A 17,813-nucleotide genomic window follows, 5' to 3' on the forward strand; every position below is an offset into this window, starting at 1 on the left:
GGAGCCTCCGCCTGCCTTGCCCAGTCCCGGCGGCGGCGGCGGCGGCATGGAGGCCCCGCCCGAGCGGGAGCAGCGCCCGTCGCCCCCCGCGCCGGCCCGGGAGCGCGCCCCGCCGCAGGCCGCCTACCACCTGAAGTGGTTGAGGTGGCGGGAGGCGAGCGCGCCGGTGGTCACGCAGAACGAGAACGGGCCCTGCCCGCTGCTGGCCGTCATGAACGCGCTGCTGCTGGCCTGGAAGGTGAAGCTGCCGCCCATGCTGGAGATCGTCACCGCCGAGCAGCTGATGGAGTACCTGGGTGGGTGCGGGCGAGGGCGCGGCGGGGAGTCCGCTCCGGGCCCGGCTCCAGCCTCGCCGCCCTGGCCGGGGGGCGTCGACGGCAGTGAGCGCCCGGTCGAAGCCCCTCGGTGGCGGCGGGGAAATCGGCCGCCCCGCGAAGGCGATGCCGAACTCCCGGCATCCGCCGGCACTCCGAGCTGAAGCCGGCGGCGGGGGCTGCGTTTCTTCTGGCTCCCCCCCCCGAGTCCCTGGGCGGGGCCCCCCTCCGCCTCCCCCTCCCGAGCGCAGAGACCTTTTCTGGGTTTTACAAATTAACCTTTGGGGGCTGAGAAAGAGGCGCGAGGCAGCCGCCGAAACCTCCCCGCCTCTTCCCCCCCCCGGGATGCCCCACCGGAGCCCCTCGGCGTGGGGGGGGGCAGCTGCTGCGCCCCCTCCACCCCCCCTCCGGTTCTGCCTCCCGCCGAAAACCTGGCTCTCGCGGGCCCGTCCCGGCTACGGGACCGGCTGACCTTTCCCAACCTGCCGAAGGAAGCCGCTTCTTTGTGTTGGCGAGCAACAGTTGCCTAATTTGGAGCCCTGGCTCAGGATTTTCTAGCTCTGAAAACCCGAAGGGTTGCGGCATCGGCAGGATCCCTCTGCTAATTGGAGGACAATCTGTAGCAAGATGGGATCTGTTTGGATTGTAGAATTAATGGTTTTCAAATGAGAACTTTTGGTTTTCTTGCAGGAGACTATATCCTTGATTCAAAACCAAAAGAAATCTCTGAAATTCAGCGTTTAAACTATGAACAGGTAAAAAGCTTAACTTGAAGTGGCATTTCCTAAAAGTGAATTCTGATGCTTTGATTTTTCCGTTGGTATAAAATGTCCAGTAAAATTCCAAGTAGCGGAAGCTTTCTCCTGTGCCTAAAATATGCAGGAACGTAGAGTCAGGCTTTTGTATACTTATCATATTCTGAAGGGAAAGATGGTTTTTGTGAAGTAGTCTCTGTTTCAGTGCATTCACCCTGTTTCACAATAGGACAGTTAGATTGGGACTGCAAAAATGTGCATGATTAATAGATGGCAGCAAAGAGATTCAGAAAATTCTTTGGTGCCAACTTCTGATCATCTAGAATTTTGCGGTGCAAATCAAAGAGTATCTCTTTAACACGAAAGCAGTTGTAATGTGAGGCAGCCCAGAGATTGCGTAGAACAGGGCAGACAAACCATGTGGTCTCTTTAAGCACTGAACTGACTTCAGCTTTTTCATTAATTTTTTGTATTGTTCTTAACAGAATGTCAGTGATGCAATGGCAATCCTGCACAAGCTTCAGACTGGTCTTGATGTGAATGTGAAGTTCACTGGGGTTCGAGTATTTGAATACACGCCTGAATGCATAGTGTTCGATCTTCTTGATATTCCATTATATCACGGGTGGTTAGTAGATCCTCAGGTAAGCAAGAGGCTGTTTATGTGATTAGTATTATGGCCGGAAAGTGCTATTTTAATGTTTAATACCAAAACCACCAACAAGAAGAGGCATTTCAATTTAGCAAAGCTTTTAAAAGCAATTAAAACATCTGAGCTGTTAAAGCCCTAAAAATCACGTGGAACAAGCTTTGCTAAAGGCCCAAGAAATAGCAAGAAAAGATTCCCTGGTGTTTGACTCCTGAGGCCTGGAGGAACATGGCCGTTGGGGTGTTTTTCCAAAATGGAGTTGTAGGAAGCCCTCAGTGAGCAGCCACTGCAGGAAAGACATTCCATGGTGCTCTCAACCGTCCCATCCCTGGGATCGCAGAGTGGTGGATGATGGGAGAAGAGCTCAGCTATAGGCAGCTCCCTGCGCTCATGGGCTACTGCAGGCTTACAAGCGGCTTCCAGCCTTCTTGATGCTGGCTATTGCTTCATCACCCAGAGGGCTTGAAAACCCCTCGAGTGACAGGCGGGGCTGGCAGGCACTTCAGACATGACTTGGGGCACCAAAATATGGATCTCAACGTTGTAGCCAAAATCTCACAAGATTCATCTGAGAGAAGAAGCCGCACTGTTGAGTGATGGGGGTCCACTGGAATACTTGTTTTGTCCTTTGCCCTCCCACCCGACCGCAGATGGGAGCCCCACGTACCGTACCTTTTTACTGGTGTCTGTTGGGTTTAGCACATTGTGCCCTTTTCTTTTGCTGCAGGTTGGAGACGTTGTGAAAGCAGTTGGTAACTGTAGCTACAACCAGTTGGTGGAAAAAATAATCTGCTGTAAGCAGTCGGTCAACAGCGAGCTGAGGGAGGAAGGTGGGTGCTCTTGAGTGTGTGAAAGCCTGTGGTTCAGAGCAAATGTTCCTGTGATCTAGCATAATTGTTGGCCACCCACCGTGGCTCAGCCAGGCAGGAAGGCCAGAAAAAGCTCAGAGTTCTGGGCTGATTTTTTTCCCAGAGCCTCTGCTTCCTTTGAAGAATTCTCATTAGCTGCTGCTGCTGCTGCTGCGACTTAGAAAAGGGGAGGATGTTTCCCTTACTGGAGATGGAACGGCGTTCTGGCTGGAACAGGTTCTCCCATGCTCTTTTAGAAGAAAGAAGGGTTCTCCTAAGAGAACACATCTCTCTCCACAAAGCCAGGCAGGAAGGCCTTTTCCTAGGGTTGATCTGGGTTTTCTCAAGTAAAGCTTGACCGATAGACTTTCTGATTCCTGAGTTTGATTTTGGGGTGTCCATCAGTTTTTCACGGAAGGGGGTGCTACCCTTTGGTCAACCTGCGTGTGTTGATGAGTTTAGTGTTGGTTCTCCACTTGTCTTACTGCTGTGTGCTTTTTCTCTTCGGTTTCTGCTCATTGTGTTTTCCCTACTACCCTACTCCAGCTCTCATTTTGCCCTAGTCTTCAGGCTTACTTTGGATCAAATTTGGAGCAGAGCAAAGTGACTGGCTGGTCTAGGAGGTTGAACTGGAAACAGCTCCTTGGGGTGGGGATCTTGGGGCAAGCCCATGTGCATTCAAATGCAGTGGTGTCTCTTTGCAGGCTCCATAGCAGAGCAGTTCCTCAGTAGCACAGCCACTCAGTTAACTTACCATGGCTTGTGTGAGTTGACATCCACCGTTCAAGAAGGAGAGCTGTGTGTGTTCTTCAGAAACAACCACTTCAGCACCATGACCAAACACAAGGTAGCTGGCCACAAATGGCATGGCTGTTTTCGTCTGGGACTCTGACTGACCTTCTGCACCTGAGTTGCTGCTCACGCTTCTGCCTCACCAGCAAGTAGCCCTCTATTGCTTCTGATCTGCAGGCCGGCTGTATCTGCCTGGCATGGCAGCCTAAGGGGCCACTGAGGCAGAGGTGCAAAAAGCCCAGCCTCTGAATGCAGGGGATGGGGGGGGGTTTGCATGCCCCATCCTCCCTATACCCCTCTCCAGGCTTCCTTTGCTCTTTGCTTTTGCTTTTCTCTCTCTCTGCTTTGTTTTTCCAGTTGCACTCTCTCCCTCCCCCCTCCTCCTCCTCCCCCCCTCTTGTCCCCATTTCCACAAGCTTGCTGCCTGCAGAATGGCCAAAAGCCGCAGTAAACGTGTTGAGGAGCATCTCCCAAGACCAGTCTCTTCTCTGAGATGTTTCCTACGTGTTCTTTCTGAGTGTGCTCACTGAGCCACTGTGCCTAGGAAGCAGGAAGGAAGCAGAATTTCATTCCTCTAGAGAATGCAGGCCAGCGTTGCTTATCTCAGTGCAAACAGTGACTGTTCTCAGTTAACAGGGAAATTTTCCCTTTCATTCAGGGCCAGCTTTACCTTCTGGTGACCGACCAAGGTTTCCTCACCGAAGATAAAGTGGTGTGGGAAAGTCTGCATAATGTGGATGGGGATGGGAACTTCTGTGATTCTGAATTCCACCTGCGGCCTCCATCTGATCCGGAAACTCTGTACCACGGGCAACAGGATCAGATTGACCAGGTAGCCGTGGGAAGCTTCTTCATTCTTTTGACTTTTTTATTCTTCAGGGGCCATTTTCTCTCTCTTCCCACCCACTTCGTTGGCCATCTTATCCCACTTGGACCACCTGAGTTCCTTCTGGTGTGTCCCCCTGAAAGGAGCCCCTTCCCCTTGCAGGAAACCTCTCGCGGAGGCCTCCTGTCCCTGGAGTGGTGGGACAGGGCGAAAGCTGCTAGGATTCCTCCTCTCCCATCCGGCATTTGGGGCCTGTACCCGGGGCCAAGCCTCGTGGTGCTCACTGCTGAGTTGTGCTTCAGTTTGAATGGAAGGCGCCTGCCAGGATGGGGGAGGGCGCGCTCTGTTTGGGTCGGGCCAAACTAACCAGCACGTTCACTGCTGGCGGCTTTGCGCCTTAGGACTACTGGATGGCCTTATCTCTGCAAGAAGAGCAACGAAGCCAAGACCTCAGTTGGGAGCAGCTCCCGGAGGACGTCGGTGACCTCCAGCTGGCCAGGAAGCTTCAGGAGGAAGAAGATCGACGGGCCTCACAGTACTGCCAGGAGCAAGACCCAGCTGCCACCACCGCTGAAGGCCAGGTAAAAGTCTACTGGCAGCTGTAGTTCCAGGGGCTGTTGGAGAATGGCCATGGCTCAGAGGCCACTGTCCATGCGGAAAATGGCAGGTTTGGTTCCTGGCACCTCTCCCAGTGGCTCTGGGCACTCAAGGGCAGAAAAGGGTGCCTGGGATTCCCTGGGATGCTCACTGGGAGCCGCTTGAGGAAGTCCTTGGTGCTCCTGCCAGCAGAAGTCTGAGAAAGAGGGTCAAGCTGGGTTTCTGCATGGTCTTCGGATTCATTTTCTGTCCTGGTTTTGGCATGTTCTGACACCACATTGGTAATCGTGTTCCTCATGGGAAAATGCGTTTTCCTTCATGATAGTTTTTGAGAAATCATGAGAGAAAGTGTAATTTTCCACTCTCAAATGTCTATGCTAAAGATGCCTCCTGTCCCCAAGCTGCCTGGGGCCTAAGTTGCACCATCTGTAGGATTTGGCACATTTGCAGGCTTCGCTGCCCCTCCAGCCCCCAGACGCCAGTTATTAGCAGGTCCAGCATAAGGCAACGTTGCCCTTGGTGGCCCTTGGTCTGCATCTTGGGATCTTTAGCTTTATGGAAACGCTCAGCTAAGGGTGCAAGCAAGCAGCCTTTTTCTCTTTGTATTTCCCTCTTGAACAGCAAGCACAGGACGCCACCCCTCCCTCAGTGGGAAGGCAGCCCGGGGCCAGTGAGCTGAAGAGGAAAGAACCGCGGGAGAAGGAAAGGGAACGGGAGAAGAGCAGCTGTGCTATTTTATAGCGGAAGGGCACCTTGAGAGCCCAACGCATCTGCCTGAAACACCAGGGATCCTGTGAGTGGGCGCCCACCCACCTTCTGTGCCTGTGAAGCCCACAACTGAGGGCCTCCTCAAGATCCCTGCCAGTGCAGCCTTGCTGAGGGATCTGGACAGGGAGTGGCATGCTGTGGGATGGAGCATGGTGGGAAGGTGGGGAGCGTGCCCCTGTGGTGGCGAAGCAGCAGCTCACCATCTGCCTCTGGGGCACCTCTGGATCATCACGGGAAGAGGCGATGTGCACTGCAGACAAAGCTCTGGCACGGGGTGTCCCTGGACTGGTGGGCTGAGCCTCTCAGCAATGTTCAGCTGAGCTTCCTTGACTGACCTGGCCAAGAATCAGGCTTCAGAACGCCTTGAAGCAAGAGAAGGCGAGATCCCCTGCAGACGAGGCTCGCCAGTCTGATCTCTCCAGTTTTTAATCAACTCTCTATAGGGAGGGGGAGGAGAATGGAAGAAGCGGATGCTTAAATTTGCTTGAGACTGGCATTGAGTGTGAGCAACGTGAACCTGTGGCCGGTCATCTGCCACATCACGTGAACTTTGGGTCCGTTGTTTGGATTGGGTGAAATAGATCGTTTCAGGTCACAGATCCTAACAAATGAATCCTCTGGACACCAGTGGCCCTTTTTTGTTCCTTAAGATGTGGTTGTTCTCTCTTTGGAGAAAACATGTCTCTGCGCAGTTACCGCTGGGAGTGGGGATGGAATCCAGTTTCGTAAGACCTAATATAAATCCACAGGTTACGTGTCACAGGAGAGAGAGCCTCCCAGCTGGAATTACCTGTTGACTTTTGCAAGGAAGGAAGGGTAGCAACCTTCATCTTCTCAATAACTTTATAGCACTTTGCAAATGCTTTAGACAATTTTTGCTGCACTTCTAAAGACTGGATTTAAGGACAGACTTAGCTGTCGATATGCAGATTTCAGTCCCAAGTCAACATTCATGCAGAATGTGGTAATCTAACTACAGGGAAGGAGATGATTGAAAGGTCATTGAAGACCTGTAGCTTAATATTTTTTCCTGAAATGAACAGTCTTTTGGATGGAGTCTAGACTCGCAGGGCAGTGACCTGTCTCTAACTCTTGCCGTATAGCTCTTAAGCAATACGGACAGAGGACAAAGAACGGGGAAAAGAATAAATATTTAATTTTAGCAACATTATTTCCACAAATGAGGTTTGGGGTTTGCATTTGCTGTGTATGCATTTTTAAATATGAAATGCCCTGGCCAGTTGCTGACATGTGTAATGGTTTTACGCAAAACTGAATATACCTTGTATCATGTTGGAGTGATACGCAAGTGTGTCTCTTACACATTTCCAATCTTATTTGAGATGTGTGCATTACCCTATCTGTTTTGGGTGCCACCCTGTTCCAATAGCTTTGAGAGCCTGAAGTTAGGCTGAAGTTTATCCTAAAAAGGAATCAGCCTTACAGTTTACATGAAGTGTACATTTCTTGTTTTGTTTCTTGCGTGCTGTGTTTGACGGTTATGACATACAGAAATCTCGCAAACACAGGACCAATTGGCAGCTTGCTTCAGTCACCTGCCAGAAGTGATGTCCTGAGGGAGCCAAACAATTCCTCACATGCCTGTGCCAAGGGAAATGATCTTGCCAAAATTGTGCCAGGGGTCGTTGTCTTCCTCAGGGGCTGGTCGTTGGCATGTTGGGGAAGCATTGCGTCTGGTGAATGGCTCTTGAGTAGAGAAGGGTGCAGGGAAAGGGCATCTTTCCTGCCAAGCAGCAGTTTAGTTCAATTCCGTGTCTTGTCAGCGCAGCCGTCCTTGTGGTGGCTTGGCAGCCTCTGTTGGGACGTGGTAGCTGGGCCGGTGCTGGTGGCAGCAGGGGGCCTTCATTCTCAAAGGATGTTGCCCTCTGCCCCCCCCCGCCCACTTGTTGAGTGGCTTCTGCAGCTGGAGGGCAGTCCCTGAGGCCTTACTAGCGGACTTCCCATTGGCTACCTCTCCCCAAAGTTACTGTCAAGCCTTTTTATCTCTGCAGAAACTTTGTTGTTTCGCTTTGCTTTGCCTCCACGTGATGCTGCCCTGCCTGCCTTATGACGCCTAGGTTTTTAGCTGAGCCCAGCACTCCTGCCACTGAGGGGAACCAGATGCACCAGGGGCGATCCGGGAGGGAAACCAGACGAGGGGCTGTGCTGGGGGAAGGCATGCAGAGCCAAGTTCATCAGCACAACCCTTGAACACTGCCAAATACTTTTATAATTTTGTAAGATACTGCTGAAAAACACCAGATCATGGCAATTGTGATAGGAGCTTCCTTGCGTAATTAGAATGACTTGCTGGTTTGGCTCTTTCCCACAGCAGTCATTTTGCCTCCATTCTACAATCCTGAAGAGCACAAGCCCCATGGGAGGCCCGGGCTAATGGAGAGGAAGGAGAAGGGAGGAAGTGGCCATTTGGTCAACTCGGTTGGGGAGCTGCTCCCTTCCATTGCCCACTGCAGAGCCTTCGTCTGGCTTGGTGGTGGCAGCCGCAGCCTTCTGCCCCTGCCACGGTTAGATGTGATACATTCAAGCTTCAGGCAGTGTTTCCTTCAGTCCTCCATATTTACGGACTATTAGTCACCAGCTTCCTTTTAGCAAATCAGACACTTTGCATGAATTTACACTGTGATCAGCGAATAGCTGTTTTCTGATGAATACTGTCAATAGTCTTCGATGTCTTGAGCCGATACCTGTCGCTAGTCTCATTGTCTAATTTTTATATATAATTTTTAACAGAGTTAAGTGACTTTCTCATGTAATAAAAATTTAGTCAGGTTCTAGCATTTATGTCATATTTGAGCAGAGAAACCAAAGCTAATCTGCCTAGTCTTGTGGTGGGCCGGGCATCCCGTTAAAGGCGATTGCTTTGGCCGACCCTCCCTCCAGATTGAGGCTGACTGGCCCCTAAATGAACCAGACCACCTTCATCCTAGTTTCCAACAAGTCAGGCCATCTCCAGGCAAGTGTGCCAAAGAAAGAACAATGCAACCCAAGCAATTTTTGTTTAGCTCCAGGGGGTTCAGGAGGCGCTTAATGCTAGAAACTCACTTTTCTGCACAGGAGTGCTAAAGATTGCCCCCTCCGGTCACTAAGAAAAGCAGTTCACTGCCATACTTGGGCAAGAAATAGGTGAACCGAACTGGCCGAGTGGAACCAGACGGGAAAGGAAGAATATCAATGGTGAACTTTCCTACCCCACAGCAATTAATATGCAGCAAATCTCTGGGAGTAAATAGGCAATCACGCTTTGTGGGGCAACGGTACTGGTTTTGAAAGTGTGCTTTTATACCTTTAGCTACATTATTTTCCAGAAAGTATTAAATTTTTGAAGCATAGTTAAACCAATACAGGGAAACAACGCTAACCATATTTTACTCAAGTGTGTGAAGATGAGAGAACAGGACTGAACACATTAATCTATCCAGGCAGGTACTATACAGATTATGAAGTTTATTTGGAAAGGAGATACATTGGTTTGGGTCCACTCAGTGTAACAAGTTCTGCAAAAATAGTTACATAATACCCAGAAATTAAAACCACCATCCTTATTTTCTACACACCGAAAAGCAGGGGGGTTGATGTACAGCTTTAGGTTCCCATATATTTTGTGCTAAGTACCTGATTTTCAAGACTGACGTTCACAGAGCTAATGCCGGTAAATTAAAACTACCTGGCGAGAACATGTTCTCTGTACAGTCTGCATGTATTTGCTTCCCATTAATTTGGGAGCTCCTAGAGTTAGACGGAACAGCACTCTTCAAAAGAATCATGAACTACCCCAAACCCAACAGCCTAACTTATTTAAAATGCCTCCAAGTGAGGAAAAAGTAGCCATGTTAAAACAAAAAATTAAAAAGACAAGTTTTCTTATCCAAAGCTTTCTGTTCACAAGAGATTTTCAATAAGTTATCTTGAGACCAAGGAACGAGCAGGTGCAAGGACTCAAAATCTCCGTGGAGGTCCACTCTTAAATTGCTTAAATCCAGAACCACTTCCCCTCTGCAGGGAACTGCCAGCAATTTGGACGACTCTGTTAATGGGTGAAGAATTGCTGGAATAAATTTTAAAGAGAAACAGCTATGAGTTTTTGAAGAATGGAAAACTTTGCTTTTCTGAGAGTGAAGAAGGTGGTCTAACAGCTGGGTTATGCTGCCTTTTCAAAGGCTGCCAGCAGGGATGCCAAAAAGGGGGAGTGACAAGAGGCTGCCCCCCCCCATTGGGAGGAACGGCAGAAAAGAAAGTGTGCTCGACAGTGCCTAGGCTTCAGGCAAGGGAAGGCCTCTCCACTGGGAGGTCGGGGGGGGGGGGCGGGGGGGGGCAAGGATCCCGTAATGGGTTACTCATGCCATAGGAGAAGCCTTCCAAGGGCTGAGACTGCCGGCTTCCTCTGGCTTAATCCATTCAGTGTCATTTAGATTTAGTCACTGTGGACCACCAGCCCAGGGCCAAATGCTACAAGATTTCAAGTGCAGTTGGGGGGGAGGGTACCTGGAGTGAGAAGGCATCATGCCACCTCCAGCTCGGCTGTCTCCCATCCTCCTTGTGTCATGGTGATAACTGCTGCCCTGCGAATTGGGGCCATGCCACTCTTTCCTTGGCCCAGCATCACGGCTGTGCCGCTCAACCACATGGCGGTCTTCATTATAATGCTGGGAAGGAAAAGAAAGGAAAGGAAGGTTAATCTAAGACCATAACAACTTCATGCCTTTTCCAGCAGGGGGACAAGTTCTAATCCATCAAAAAGCATGGAAGGGAGTTGGTCCAGGGAGAACAGAAATGGTTCTATTGCACAATGGTCAACTGAGGCATACTGGTGACAATCCAAGAAAAAATCCTGCGGCCATTTGCTCCTGCCGCCCTCAGCATCCCCACTTGAGATCTGAAGCCCCAGTGTGTGTGTGTGTGTGTGTGTGTGTAAAAAGGGCTGGTTTATGAGTGCAAAATGGAGGTGCTCAGTTGGACCTTCCCTGCTAGAGACATGGGAGAAACGAATATGCTTCTGCTGACACTCAGATTGGCTTCAGGAAATAGTTACCCAAGTGCAATTCTTGGGAAGTGTTAACTGTATGGAGGAGTTTACACCATTTCCTACAGTTGCAGCTATCACTCGGAGGGCTAGAAAGCCCGTCTAAATCTAGGGAAGGGCTTCCAGATCCCCGCTGAAGCGGCCTCCGTGAAAAAGGAGTACAGCCGAGGCCCTGCTTGCTGCCAGCCCATTCCAAGGCCCGGCCGGTGAGGGCTCACCTGTCCACCACTGCCCCGCTCCATCATGGCCCGCTCCGTCTCTCGGCCTCCATAACCGGACGTGCCGCTGCGGCTGCCTGCGGGGGCCCCTCTCACTGCATGCCCAGAGACCTCTCGGCCGGATCTTTCCGTCCTTTCTCTGGGGAAACAAGAAGAGTCAACCCGGTGCTCTGAGCTGCCTTCACGAGGGCTGAACCACTCCTTGCTCCATGGAGGCCCTTGGCCGCAAGATGTGGGATGTGGCTGGGCCTGAATATCCCCACCAAAGTCCTCCTCAACCCAGCGCTTGCTCCTGCTTCAGAGTCGCATGTAGCCTTTGCAATGGGAGTGACCTCTTCCAGGATCCCCAACTTTTGAGGAGGGCAGAGGCTCCTGCCGGCCATCTCTCACCTGGCATCCCGCTTGTTGGGGTTCATGCCTCCTTCGCCCTTCCAAGAGCTTTGCCGGGAGGAGTTGGGCCCTGGTTCCCGTGGGTGCCGGCTGTGAGGGATTTCGGGCCTCTCCTGAACTATCACCGTCCTCCTTTCGTCATGGTCTCCTCTCACTTCTCTTCTCTCACCATCTCGGAGTTCACTGCGAGGCTGGGGGGGTTCGTTTCTTCTTGAATTAAAGTTTTTGGGGTATCTCTCAAATCCTGGGTCCTCCCTTCTTCCCGTTGGACGAGTCTTTTTGCCATCACTTTGATTGACAAATCGTTCGCGCCTGATCAGAAAAGCAAAATGCATTTTCAGATTAAAGAGTCCTCCTCAGTTCAACATCCGGTATGAAACATACGTGTTTGCCCGCCTAGAACTCAACCTTGCGTAGCAGCACCAGAAAGGGGGAGTCTTGCAGTCAGGCACAGGGATGCCAACTTTAATTAAAATTATAATTAAAGACATTCTTATTTAAAGAATCTCAAAGTGATATATAATCTGGTGGCAAGAAAGATGTTCACCAAGCCTTTGCCATAATAATTCTAGCTATTCTTAAGAAGTTTGTTCTCTAGTTATCTGGGTTTTAATATCCTATTTTTCTGAAGTTCCTTCGCCCGTGCAGCTACAAAGTTCTCTGCCCTCTTCTGCTAATGGCCATTTTGCTTCCGAACCCCCAGAGCTTTCTTTGCACCCACCTGTCAAAAGACGAGGGCTGCACTCCTGAGCCCTCGGGATATCGCCCCCGATCCCGGTGATCAAAGTCAGTAAACCGGTTCTGCTGCCGGCTGTATTCAGACCCGTGGCTGAAGCGGGCATCGGTGTCCAAAGTCATCTTCTTGCTCTCATTCCAGTAGGACTCGTCTCTTCTAAAAGGTAAGAAATATCTCAGCTCTTGGCCAGAGCCCATTCAAACCCAAACAGCTACCCAAACACGCGGGGCTTGAAAAGTCACATGAATGACACCCCGACACACCTGGGACACCCCGAACAGCCTGCTGGTGCCGGCGTAGTCCAGACTTGCTCAGAAAGGCAGGCACCCACCCACTCACCTGTGATCCACATCATGAGGCCGCTTCAGGGCGTTTCTTTTTTCTTGCTCGTAGCGAAGCTGCTGCTGCTGACGGCGCAGTTCTTCTCTCTCGCGAGCAATCCGTTCGGCCTCCTTACGGCGCTCCTAACCAGAAGAGAAACCCTTGTTGAAAAGGAGCCCTGGCTCTGCACAAAGGCCTCAGAGCTCTGCAGCTTCCCAAGTGACACGGTCCGTGCTGAATTTGGGCGTGGGAGAGATGCCTCAGATAGTGCCTGGTAATGCCAACACTTTATCCAACATATGGCAGTCAGACTAGCATTGCTATCACTGGAGATATTAAAAACACAAAAGAAGTCCTTCGCAGCAGCCATACTAAGGCGGGTAATACTATTGCTGGGGGTTGATCTGCACCAAGAGCAAAAGGTTAATTAGTTGACACCTGGACATGTGGCTCCACATTTTTTCTTCAAAAGCTTTGTTTTGTTCCAAACAGGATTGGCACACTTCCAATAAAATTGGAGCGACAGAACAGCCATTTTGTCTTGCCATTCAAACACTCTGCAGGCAATTTTGAGTTTGAATTGTTGCATGCACCCCTCTGCAATGAGAGGAGCCCCCAGAGAAGCAAAACGGATGGGGAGCCCCAAGCACACCTGCTCGATCCGAATGCGTTCCCGTTCCAGGCGCTCCCGCTCCATCCTCTCCCGTTCCAACTTCTGCCGTTCGATTTCCAGCCGCTCCCGTTCTCTCTGCAGCCGCTCCCGCTCTTCACGCTCCCGCAGCAGTCGGATCCGCTCGCGCTCCCGCCTCTCTCGTTCCGCCATTTCCCTTCGCCTGCAAAAGGAGGTGTCACAGAGAGGGGGTTGTCCCAGATTAACACGGGACACAGAACGGCAGGAGGAAGCAGAAGCTTCAGTTCCCAACTCCTCTCCTGGGTACTCACAAGGCAGCTCCCAAATATTTAAAAGCACAAGAGAAACAATCTCAACAACAAAGAAATCCTTGTACGGGAAAGAGGAGGACTCAAGGTGCCTAATCTAAAATTGTATTATGATGCGGCGGCTTTAACATTGATTAGTGATTGGCTCAACTTAACAAACAAAAATATTCTTTCTCTTGAAGGATGGGATTTATTATATGGATGGCACGCATATCTAATTTATAATAAAAAAGTAGATCAGGCTTTTAAATCTCACATTTTAAGAAATGCTTTATTACATGTCTGGAAGAAGTATTATTATAGGTTAAATTATAAAATTCCAATTTGGGGGATTCCCAGACACGTGATAGAGGGGGTAACTAGAAGAGTGAATTTGGATAGGATTTCTTATAGGGAATTACTTGATTTGGTAGGGAAGGATTGGCAATTAAAATCTTTAGCTGAGTTGAAGCAAGAAAATATTGTATACTCTTGGTTTCAATATAATCGTTAGTTAGGTGGAGTTTAGATCAAAAGGTTGGCATTACTTTAGAGGATGCGAATTTGATAAAACAGATTAAAGATCAAACTCTAGCTCATATAAAGAGAATTTATAATGTCTTAATAGAATTGGATTCTGAAATGGAATTAGTTAAAGATTGTATGGTAAAATGGGCACAAAATATTCAAGAGCCGATTCTATTGGATACATGGGAGGCAATTTGGGTTAGAAACGTAAAATTTACTCAAGCTCAAAATTTGAGAGAAAATTTTTATAAAATGTTTTATAGGTGGCATTTGGATCCCCAAAAGTTGTCTTGTATGTATCCTAACTTGCAGCCCAAATGTTGGAGATGTGGTAGTTTGGAAGCAACTTATTTTCATATTTGGTGGACTTGTAGAAATGTAAAAGCTTTTTGGATTAAAATTTGGTGGATTATCCAGAATATTTTTAAAAGAAAGATAAAGTTTACTCCTCAATTATTTTTGTTGGGTATTATTATAGATTTTGATGTTAAAGAAACTAATTTGATGTTGAATTTAATAACAGCAGCAAGGCTGTTGGTAGGGCAATATTGGAAGAAGGATTGTTTGCCTACTATAGAAGACTGGATGCTTAAAGTGTCAAATTTAGCAGAAATGGCTAAGATTTCTGCTTATTTGAAGGATTATTCACAAGAAAGATACATTTTGGTTTGGAGAAGATGGATAGATTATATTCAGAATAAATATGGGACTAAAAAGTTCCATTTATTTTATGAATAAATTATTGAATATTATTGCTATTATTAATAGTTCAGTGTAGTGGAATCTTTATTATATTGTATTGTTTATAAATTGGGATTTTAATTTGATTATATGATAAAGTTCATTTGTAAATTGTTTATCCTGTGTTAAAAGAGAGTTAAAGTGCATTATATTTATTTATCTACATAGTTGGTTAATGTTAGTTAGATTATGATTATTATATTTGTTACCCTGTATTCAGCTCTGGGAAATGGGGGAGGGGGGTGGGTTTGGGGTATATTTTGTAATTTTTGTAAAACTTTTCAATAAAAAAAAACAATAAAGAAATCCTGATGAATTAGTTACATGTGCCCGTAACATATTTTATAAAGCTGACAGGTGGAAAATTCTATAGGATGTCTTTAGAACCCCTCCCCATCCCACCTTCTTGCTTCTGACCCACCCCAGCTGTGGACGGCCTAGAATCCCCTTCTAAGCCCCGAGATAGGTTTGCCTCCTGCGTATCAGGTCCCTACAACTCCCTCAGACGTCCCAGATGAGGCTGCACCTGAAAGGAAAAGGAGGTTGCCAGTCCTTCCCCGGGGCTGGGATGGTTTGGAATCAAGCTATTTTTCTGGCTTCCAGAAAAATGTAAACCAAGGTAGCTGTTCAAATGTCCTTGTGGAGCTTCAGGAGGAGCCACTTCAGAAGCCTACCTTCTGAGCTCCACAGCACGCCGTATTCGTTCCAATCGTGCGATGTGTTCCCTCATGCGTTGCTCCTTCATTTTCTCAAAAGGCAAAATGTCCTTTCTGCCCCGGTAGTCTCTGAACTTCATTTTATCGTGAAGAAAACGCTCTTTGTTCCTTAACATAGGTGGCTGGAGACAAATTGTATAAATGCAGATTTAGCAACAGTTGTTCAAATCCTTACTATGGACTAATGTATTAGAAATTGAAATCGACTTTTCAAGACTCAAATGCCTCAGAGTTAAGATGTGGAAAATGTTTCACTTTGAATATCCTAACAGCAAAGCTTGATGTTGGGCGAAGCTGTTGTTTCGAATGCAAATTCCTTCAAACACCCTCAATAGGATGCCTTCTGAGGTCATGGCACTCAGTTGAGGGCTTGGAACAATTCTAAACCATGCTAAAAAGAGCCAGATAGTTGAAAAGAGAACATTTCTCTCACACAGTCTAATTTCAAAAAAGAAAACTAGATGGCCACTAAGAACATTTTATGAGAAGAAATGTTCTGGGTTACTGCATCAACTTTGGCCCGTTGTGTCCAACTGCTGGAGAAGTACGTGGTGAGCCTGCCCCCCCCCCAGGTGGATGGAAAGATCTTCGACCATATCTGCCTTCCAGCCCTTCAAACTAGCCTCAGAACTCTGGTTTTAGATTTACTTGCAATTCTTGCTACTTCCACCTACAGGCTTTGCATTTTACGTACCTTCTCAAACCTTCCTCTTCTTATAGTCCTCGGGTGAACCTGATCTCCTTTGGTTTGGTCTAAAATGACCATATGACTTGGACTTTTTACACCTTTAGAAAAAAAAGAGACATGTATAAGAAGGAAAAAAAACAACCAGATGGATTTGCTATCTTGCCCCTAGGAAAACAATTAACAACTGGATCTTTTAAAAATCAGAATTAAAAAAGAGGCAGTGCCTTATTAACATTGCTAAATAAATCTGATTAAAAATGTTAATATTTCACTGAAATGAATCAGACACAGCTTAAGGCCTCAAGAGAGCTTTTCCTCTTGATGCCTTCCCGACATGCTGAGTGCCTTCTCTTTGGAGGCAGGAACCACAGCAACGGACCTTTTAACCAAACAGAAAGAAGAGGCCAGACCCATATACCTGGAGCAATTTAACCAAGAATGGTCAATCTGAGTAAGACTTGGTGTCAGACTGGCCACAACCTAAACCTCTAAATAGAAACGATCCTTCGCTCCATTTGTTGAGAAAGGTATAGTTTTATTAGAGGTCAAGTGTATTGCAGTATTGCATAGCCAAAATTTAGAACTGTGTGCCCAAATCTGTAAGTTCTACTCCCCCCCAACTGTTGCTCACTGGCCACCCCTCTGTAACCAATCAAGTCCATGCAAAATGTTTTCATAATGGTCAGTCCAAGTGCAGCTTGGGATGTGGCCCCCTCCTTCTTCCAGCTGGGTGACCTGTGGGCTTGAGGAGGTGCAGTCTCTACTTTCGATTCCCCAACCATCCCCCTCCTCATTCCCCTCCCCACAGTTCATGGCAGACTGTCACCCTGTAACAGCGAAACCCAGCAAGCATAAGGTGACAGCTGACATTGAGCCGATGACCATTGCCTGCTGCCTCCTGACCCCCTAGGGTCCCTGGACGTACTGCTGCCTCCTGACCCCCTGGACGTACTCAGCCGCTTCCTGTCTTCAGGTGCCTTGGCAGGCTCTTGACTGGGGCAGCCGGACCCATTATCGCTCTTCTCATCCTTCCCATCGGACTTCCTCATATCCTTGCTCTCTTTCTTCTCAGATTTATCAGCTTTCTTATCCTCCTTTTTGGAGGGAGTTCTGTTAAAAATAGGAGTAAGAACCATAAACGGTGATGAACTCGCTTCCAGAAAAATGCACATTTTATCTGAAGGGAGGCGATTCAGTTAGATGTGACTAAGCTATATATTCTCCTTAAGGCAGGTTTCTGAAGCCGCACAGCCAAAGGTGATATATGTGTGGGTGGGTGGGTGGTATTTGTGTTCTGCAGAGCTTCCAAACCTTTTATCTGCCCAGCAAGGTCAGAATTGCAACTAGCTCTTTGCAAACAGTCTAGACAGGCAACTAAATTTGGGGATGTGCAGAACTCTTACTTGCTGGTTTTGTCACTCGATGTAGTCTTCTTTTCTCCAGGGTTCCTGCCAGAGCCAGATTTCTCATCACTTTCTTTCTTCGGTTCTTTTTTGGAAGGATCACCTTTAACCTGAAGATATTATGTACGTGCATTATGTGTACACACACACACACACACTTGCATACATCCACAATTATGAATAAAAGGGATCATCAACTCTTAAACCCCAGTCCCAAAGAATCCTCCTGCACTGAACTCGAACGCTCCATCCTGACTGGGGCTGTCCTCTCTCCTGTCAGAGAACGGTGGGAAGGAGCCCCCCCCCCAATTGGGCTCCAATGGGGGTCCTGAAACACTCCCGGGGGTCCGTCCTCCACAACAGAACTTCTCCACTGCAACTTTTTTCATAGGATTCTGAACTGCTAATGGCCTGCCTGGCCCAATTCTCAAAACTGACCCATCTCCTGGCTTCTTTTCAAACCAGGTCAATGACAGGAACTTTTTCTCAAATCTGCAGGACCAGGACAAGCAAACCAGGCTTCCTGCACGAGGACTGGCTAGGTGGGCCAAAGGTTTCTTGAGT

General features: G+C 48.3%; 2 protein-coding genes across 3 annotated transcripts in view; one reads left to right on the top strand and one right to left on the bottom strand.

Moving 5' to 3' along the window:
- MINDY2 (MINDY lysine 48 deubiquitinase 2) lies at window positions 1–9,406 on the top strand. Its single transcript, XM_039340016.1, has 8 exons — window positions 1–296; window positions 1,005–1,069; window positions 1,555–1,713; window positions 2,446–2,548; window positions 3,271–3,413; window positions 4,017–4,190; window positions 4,586–4,765; window positions 5,403–9,406. Exons 1-8 carry the CDS (start codon window positions 47–49, stop codon window positions 5,520–5,522), a joined length of 1,194 nt encoding a protein of 397 aa, XP_039195950.1. The 5' UTR covers window positions 1–46; the 3' UTR covers window positions 5,523–9,406.
- The window catches only part of SLTM (SAFB like transcription modulator), a 19,260-nt gene continuing 10,444 nt past the window's right edge, over window positions 8,998–17,813 (bottom strand). For both annotated transcript variants that reach the window (XM_039340013.1, XM_039340011.1), the window contains 11 exons: window positions 17,250–17,359; window positions 16,799–16,956; window positions 15,853–15,944; window positions 15,117–15,280; window positions 12,908–13,088; window positions 12,274–12,398; window positions 11,920–12,090; window positions 11,199–11,510; window positions 10,809–10,947; window positions 10,053–10,213; window positions 8,998–9,615 (listed from right to left, as the gene is read on the bottom strand). In XM_039340013.1, coding sequence (XP_039195947.1) covers window positions 9,507–9,615; window positions 10,053–10,213; window positions 10,809–10,947; window positions 11,199–11,510; window positions 11,920–12,090; window positions 12,274–12,398; window positions 12,908–13,088; window positions 15,117–15,280; window positions 15,853–15,944; window positions 16,799–16,956; window positions 17,250–17,359 — 1,722 coding nt within the window. In that variant the 3' untranslated portion in view covers window positions 8,998–9,506. The remainder of the gene's footprint in view (window positions 9,616–10,052; window positions 10,214–10,808; window positions 10,948–11,198; window positions 11,511–11,919; window positions 12,091–12,273; window positions 12,399–12,907; window positions 13,089–15,116; window positions 15,281–15,852; window positions 15,945–16,798; window positions 16,957–17,249; window positions 17,360–17,813) is intronic.

Source organism: Crotalus tigris, unplaced genomic scaffold, assembly GCF_016545835.1.
Source record: "Crotalus tigris isolate CLP2741 ecotype Arizona unplaced genomic scaffold, ASM1654583v1 scf7180000017741.1442986301:2390832, whole genome shotgun sequence".
Classification (NCBI taxonomy): Eukaryota; Metazoa; Chordata; class Lepidosauria; order Squamata; family Viperidae; genus Crotalus; species Crotalus tigris.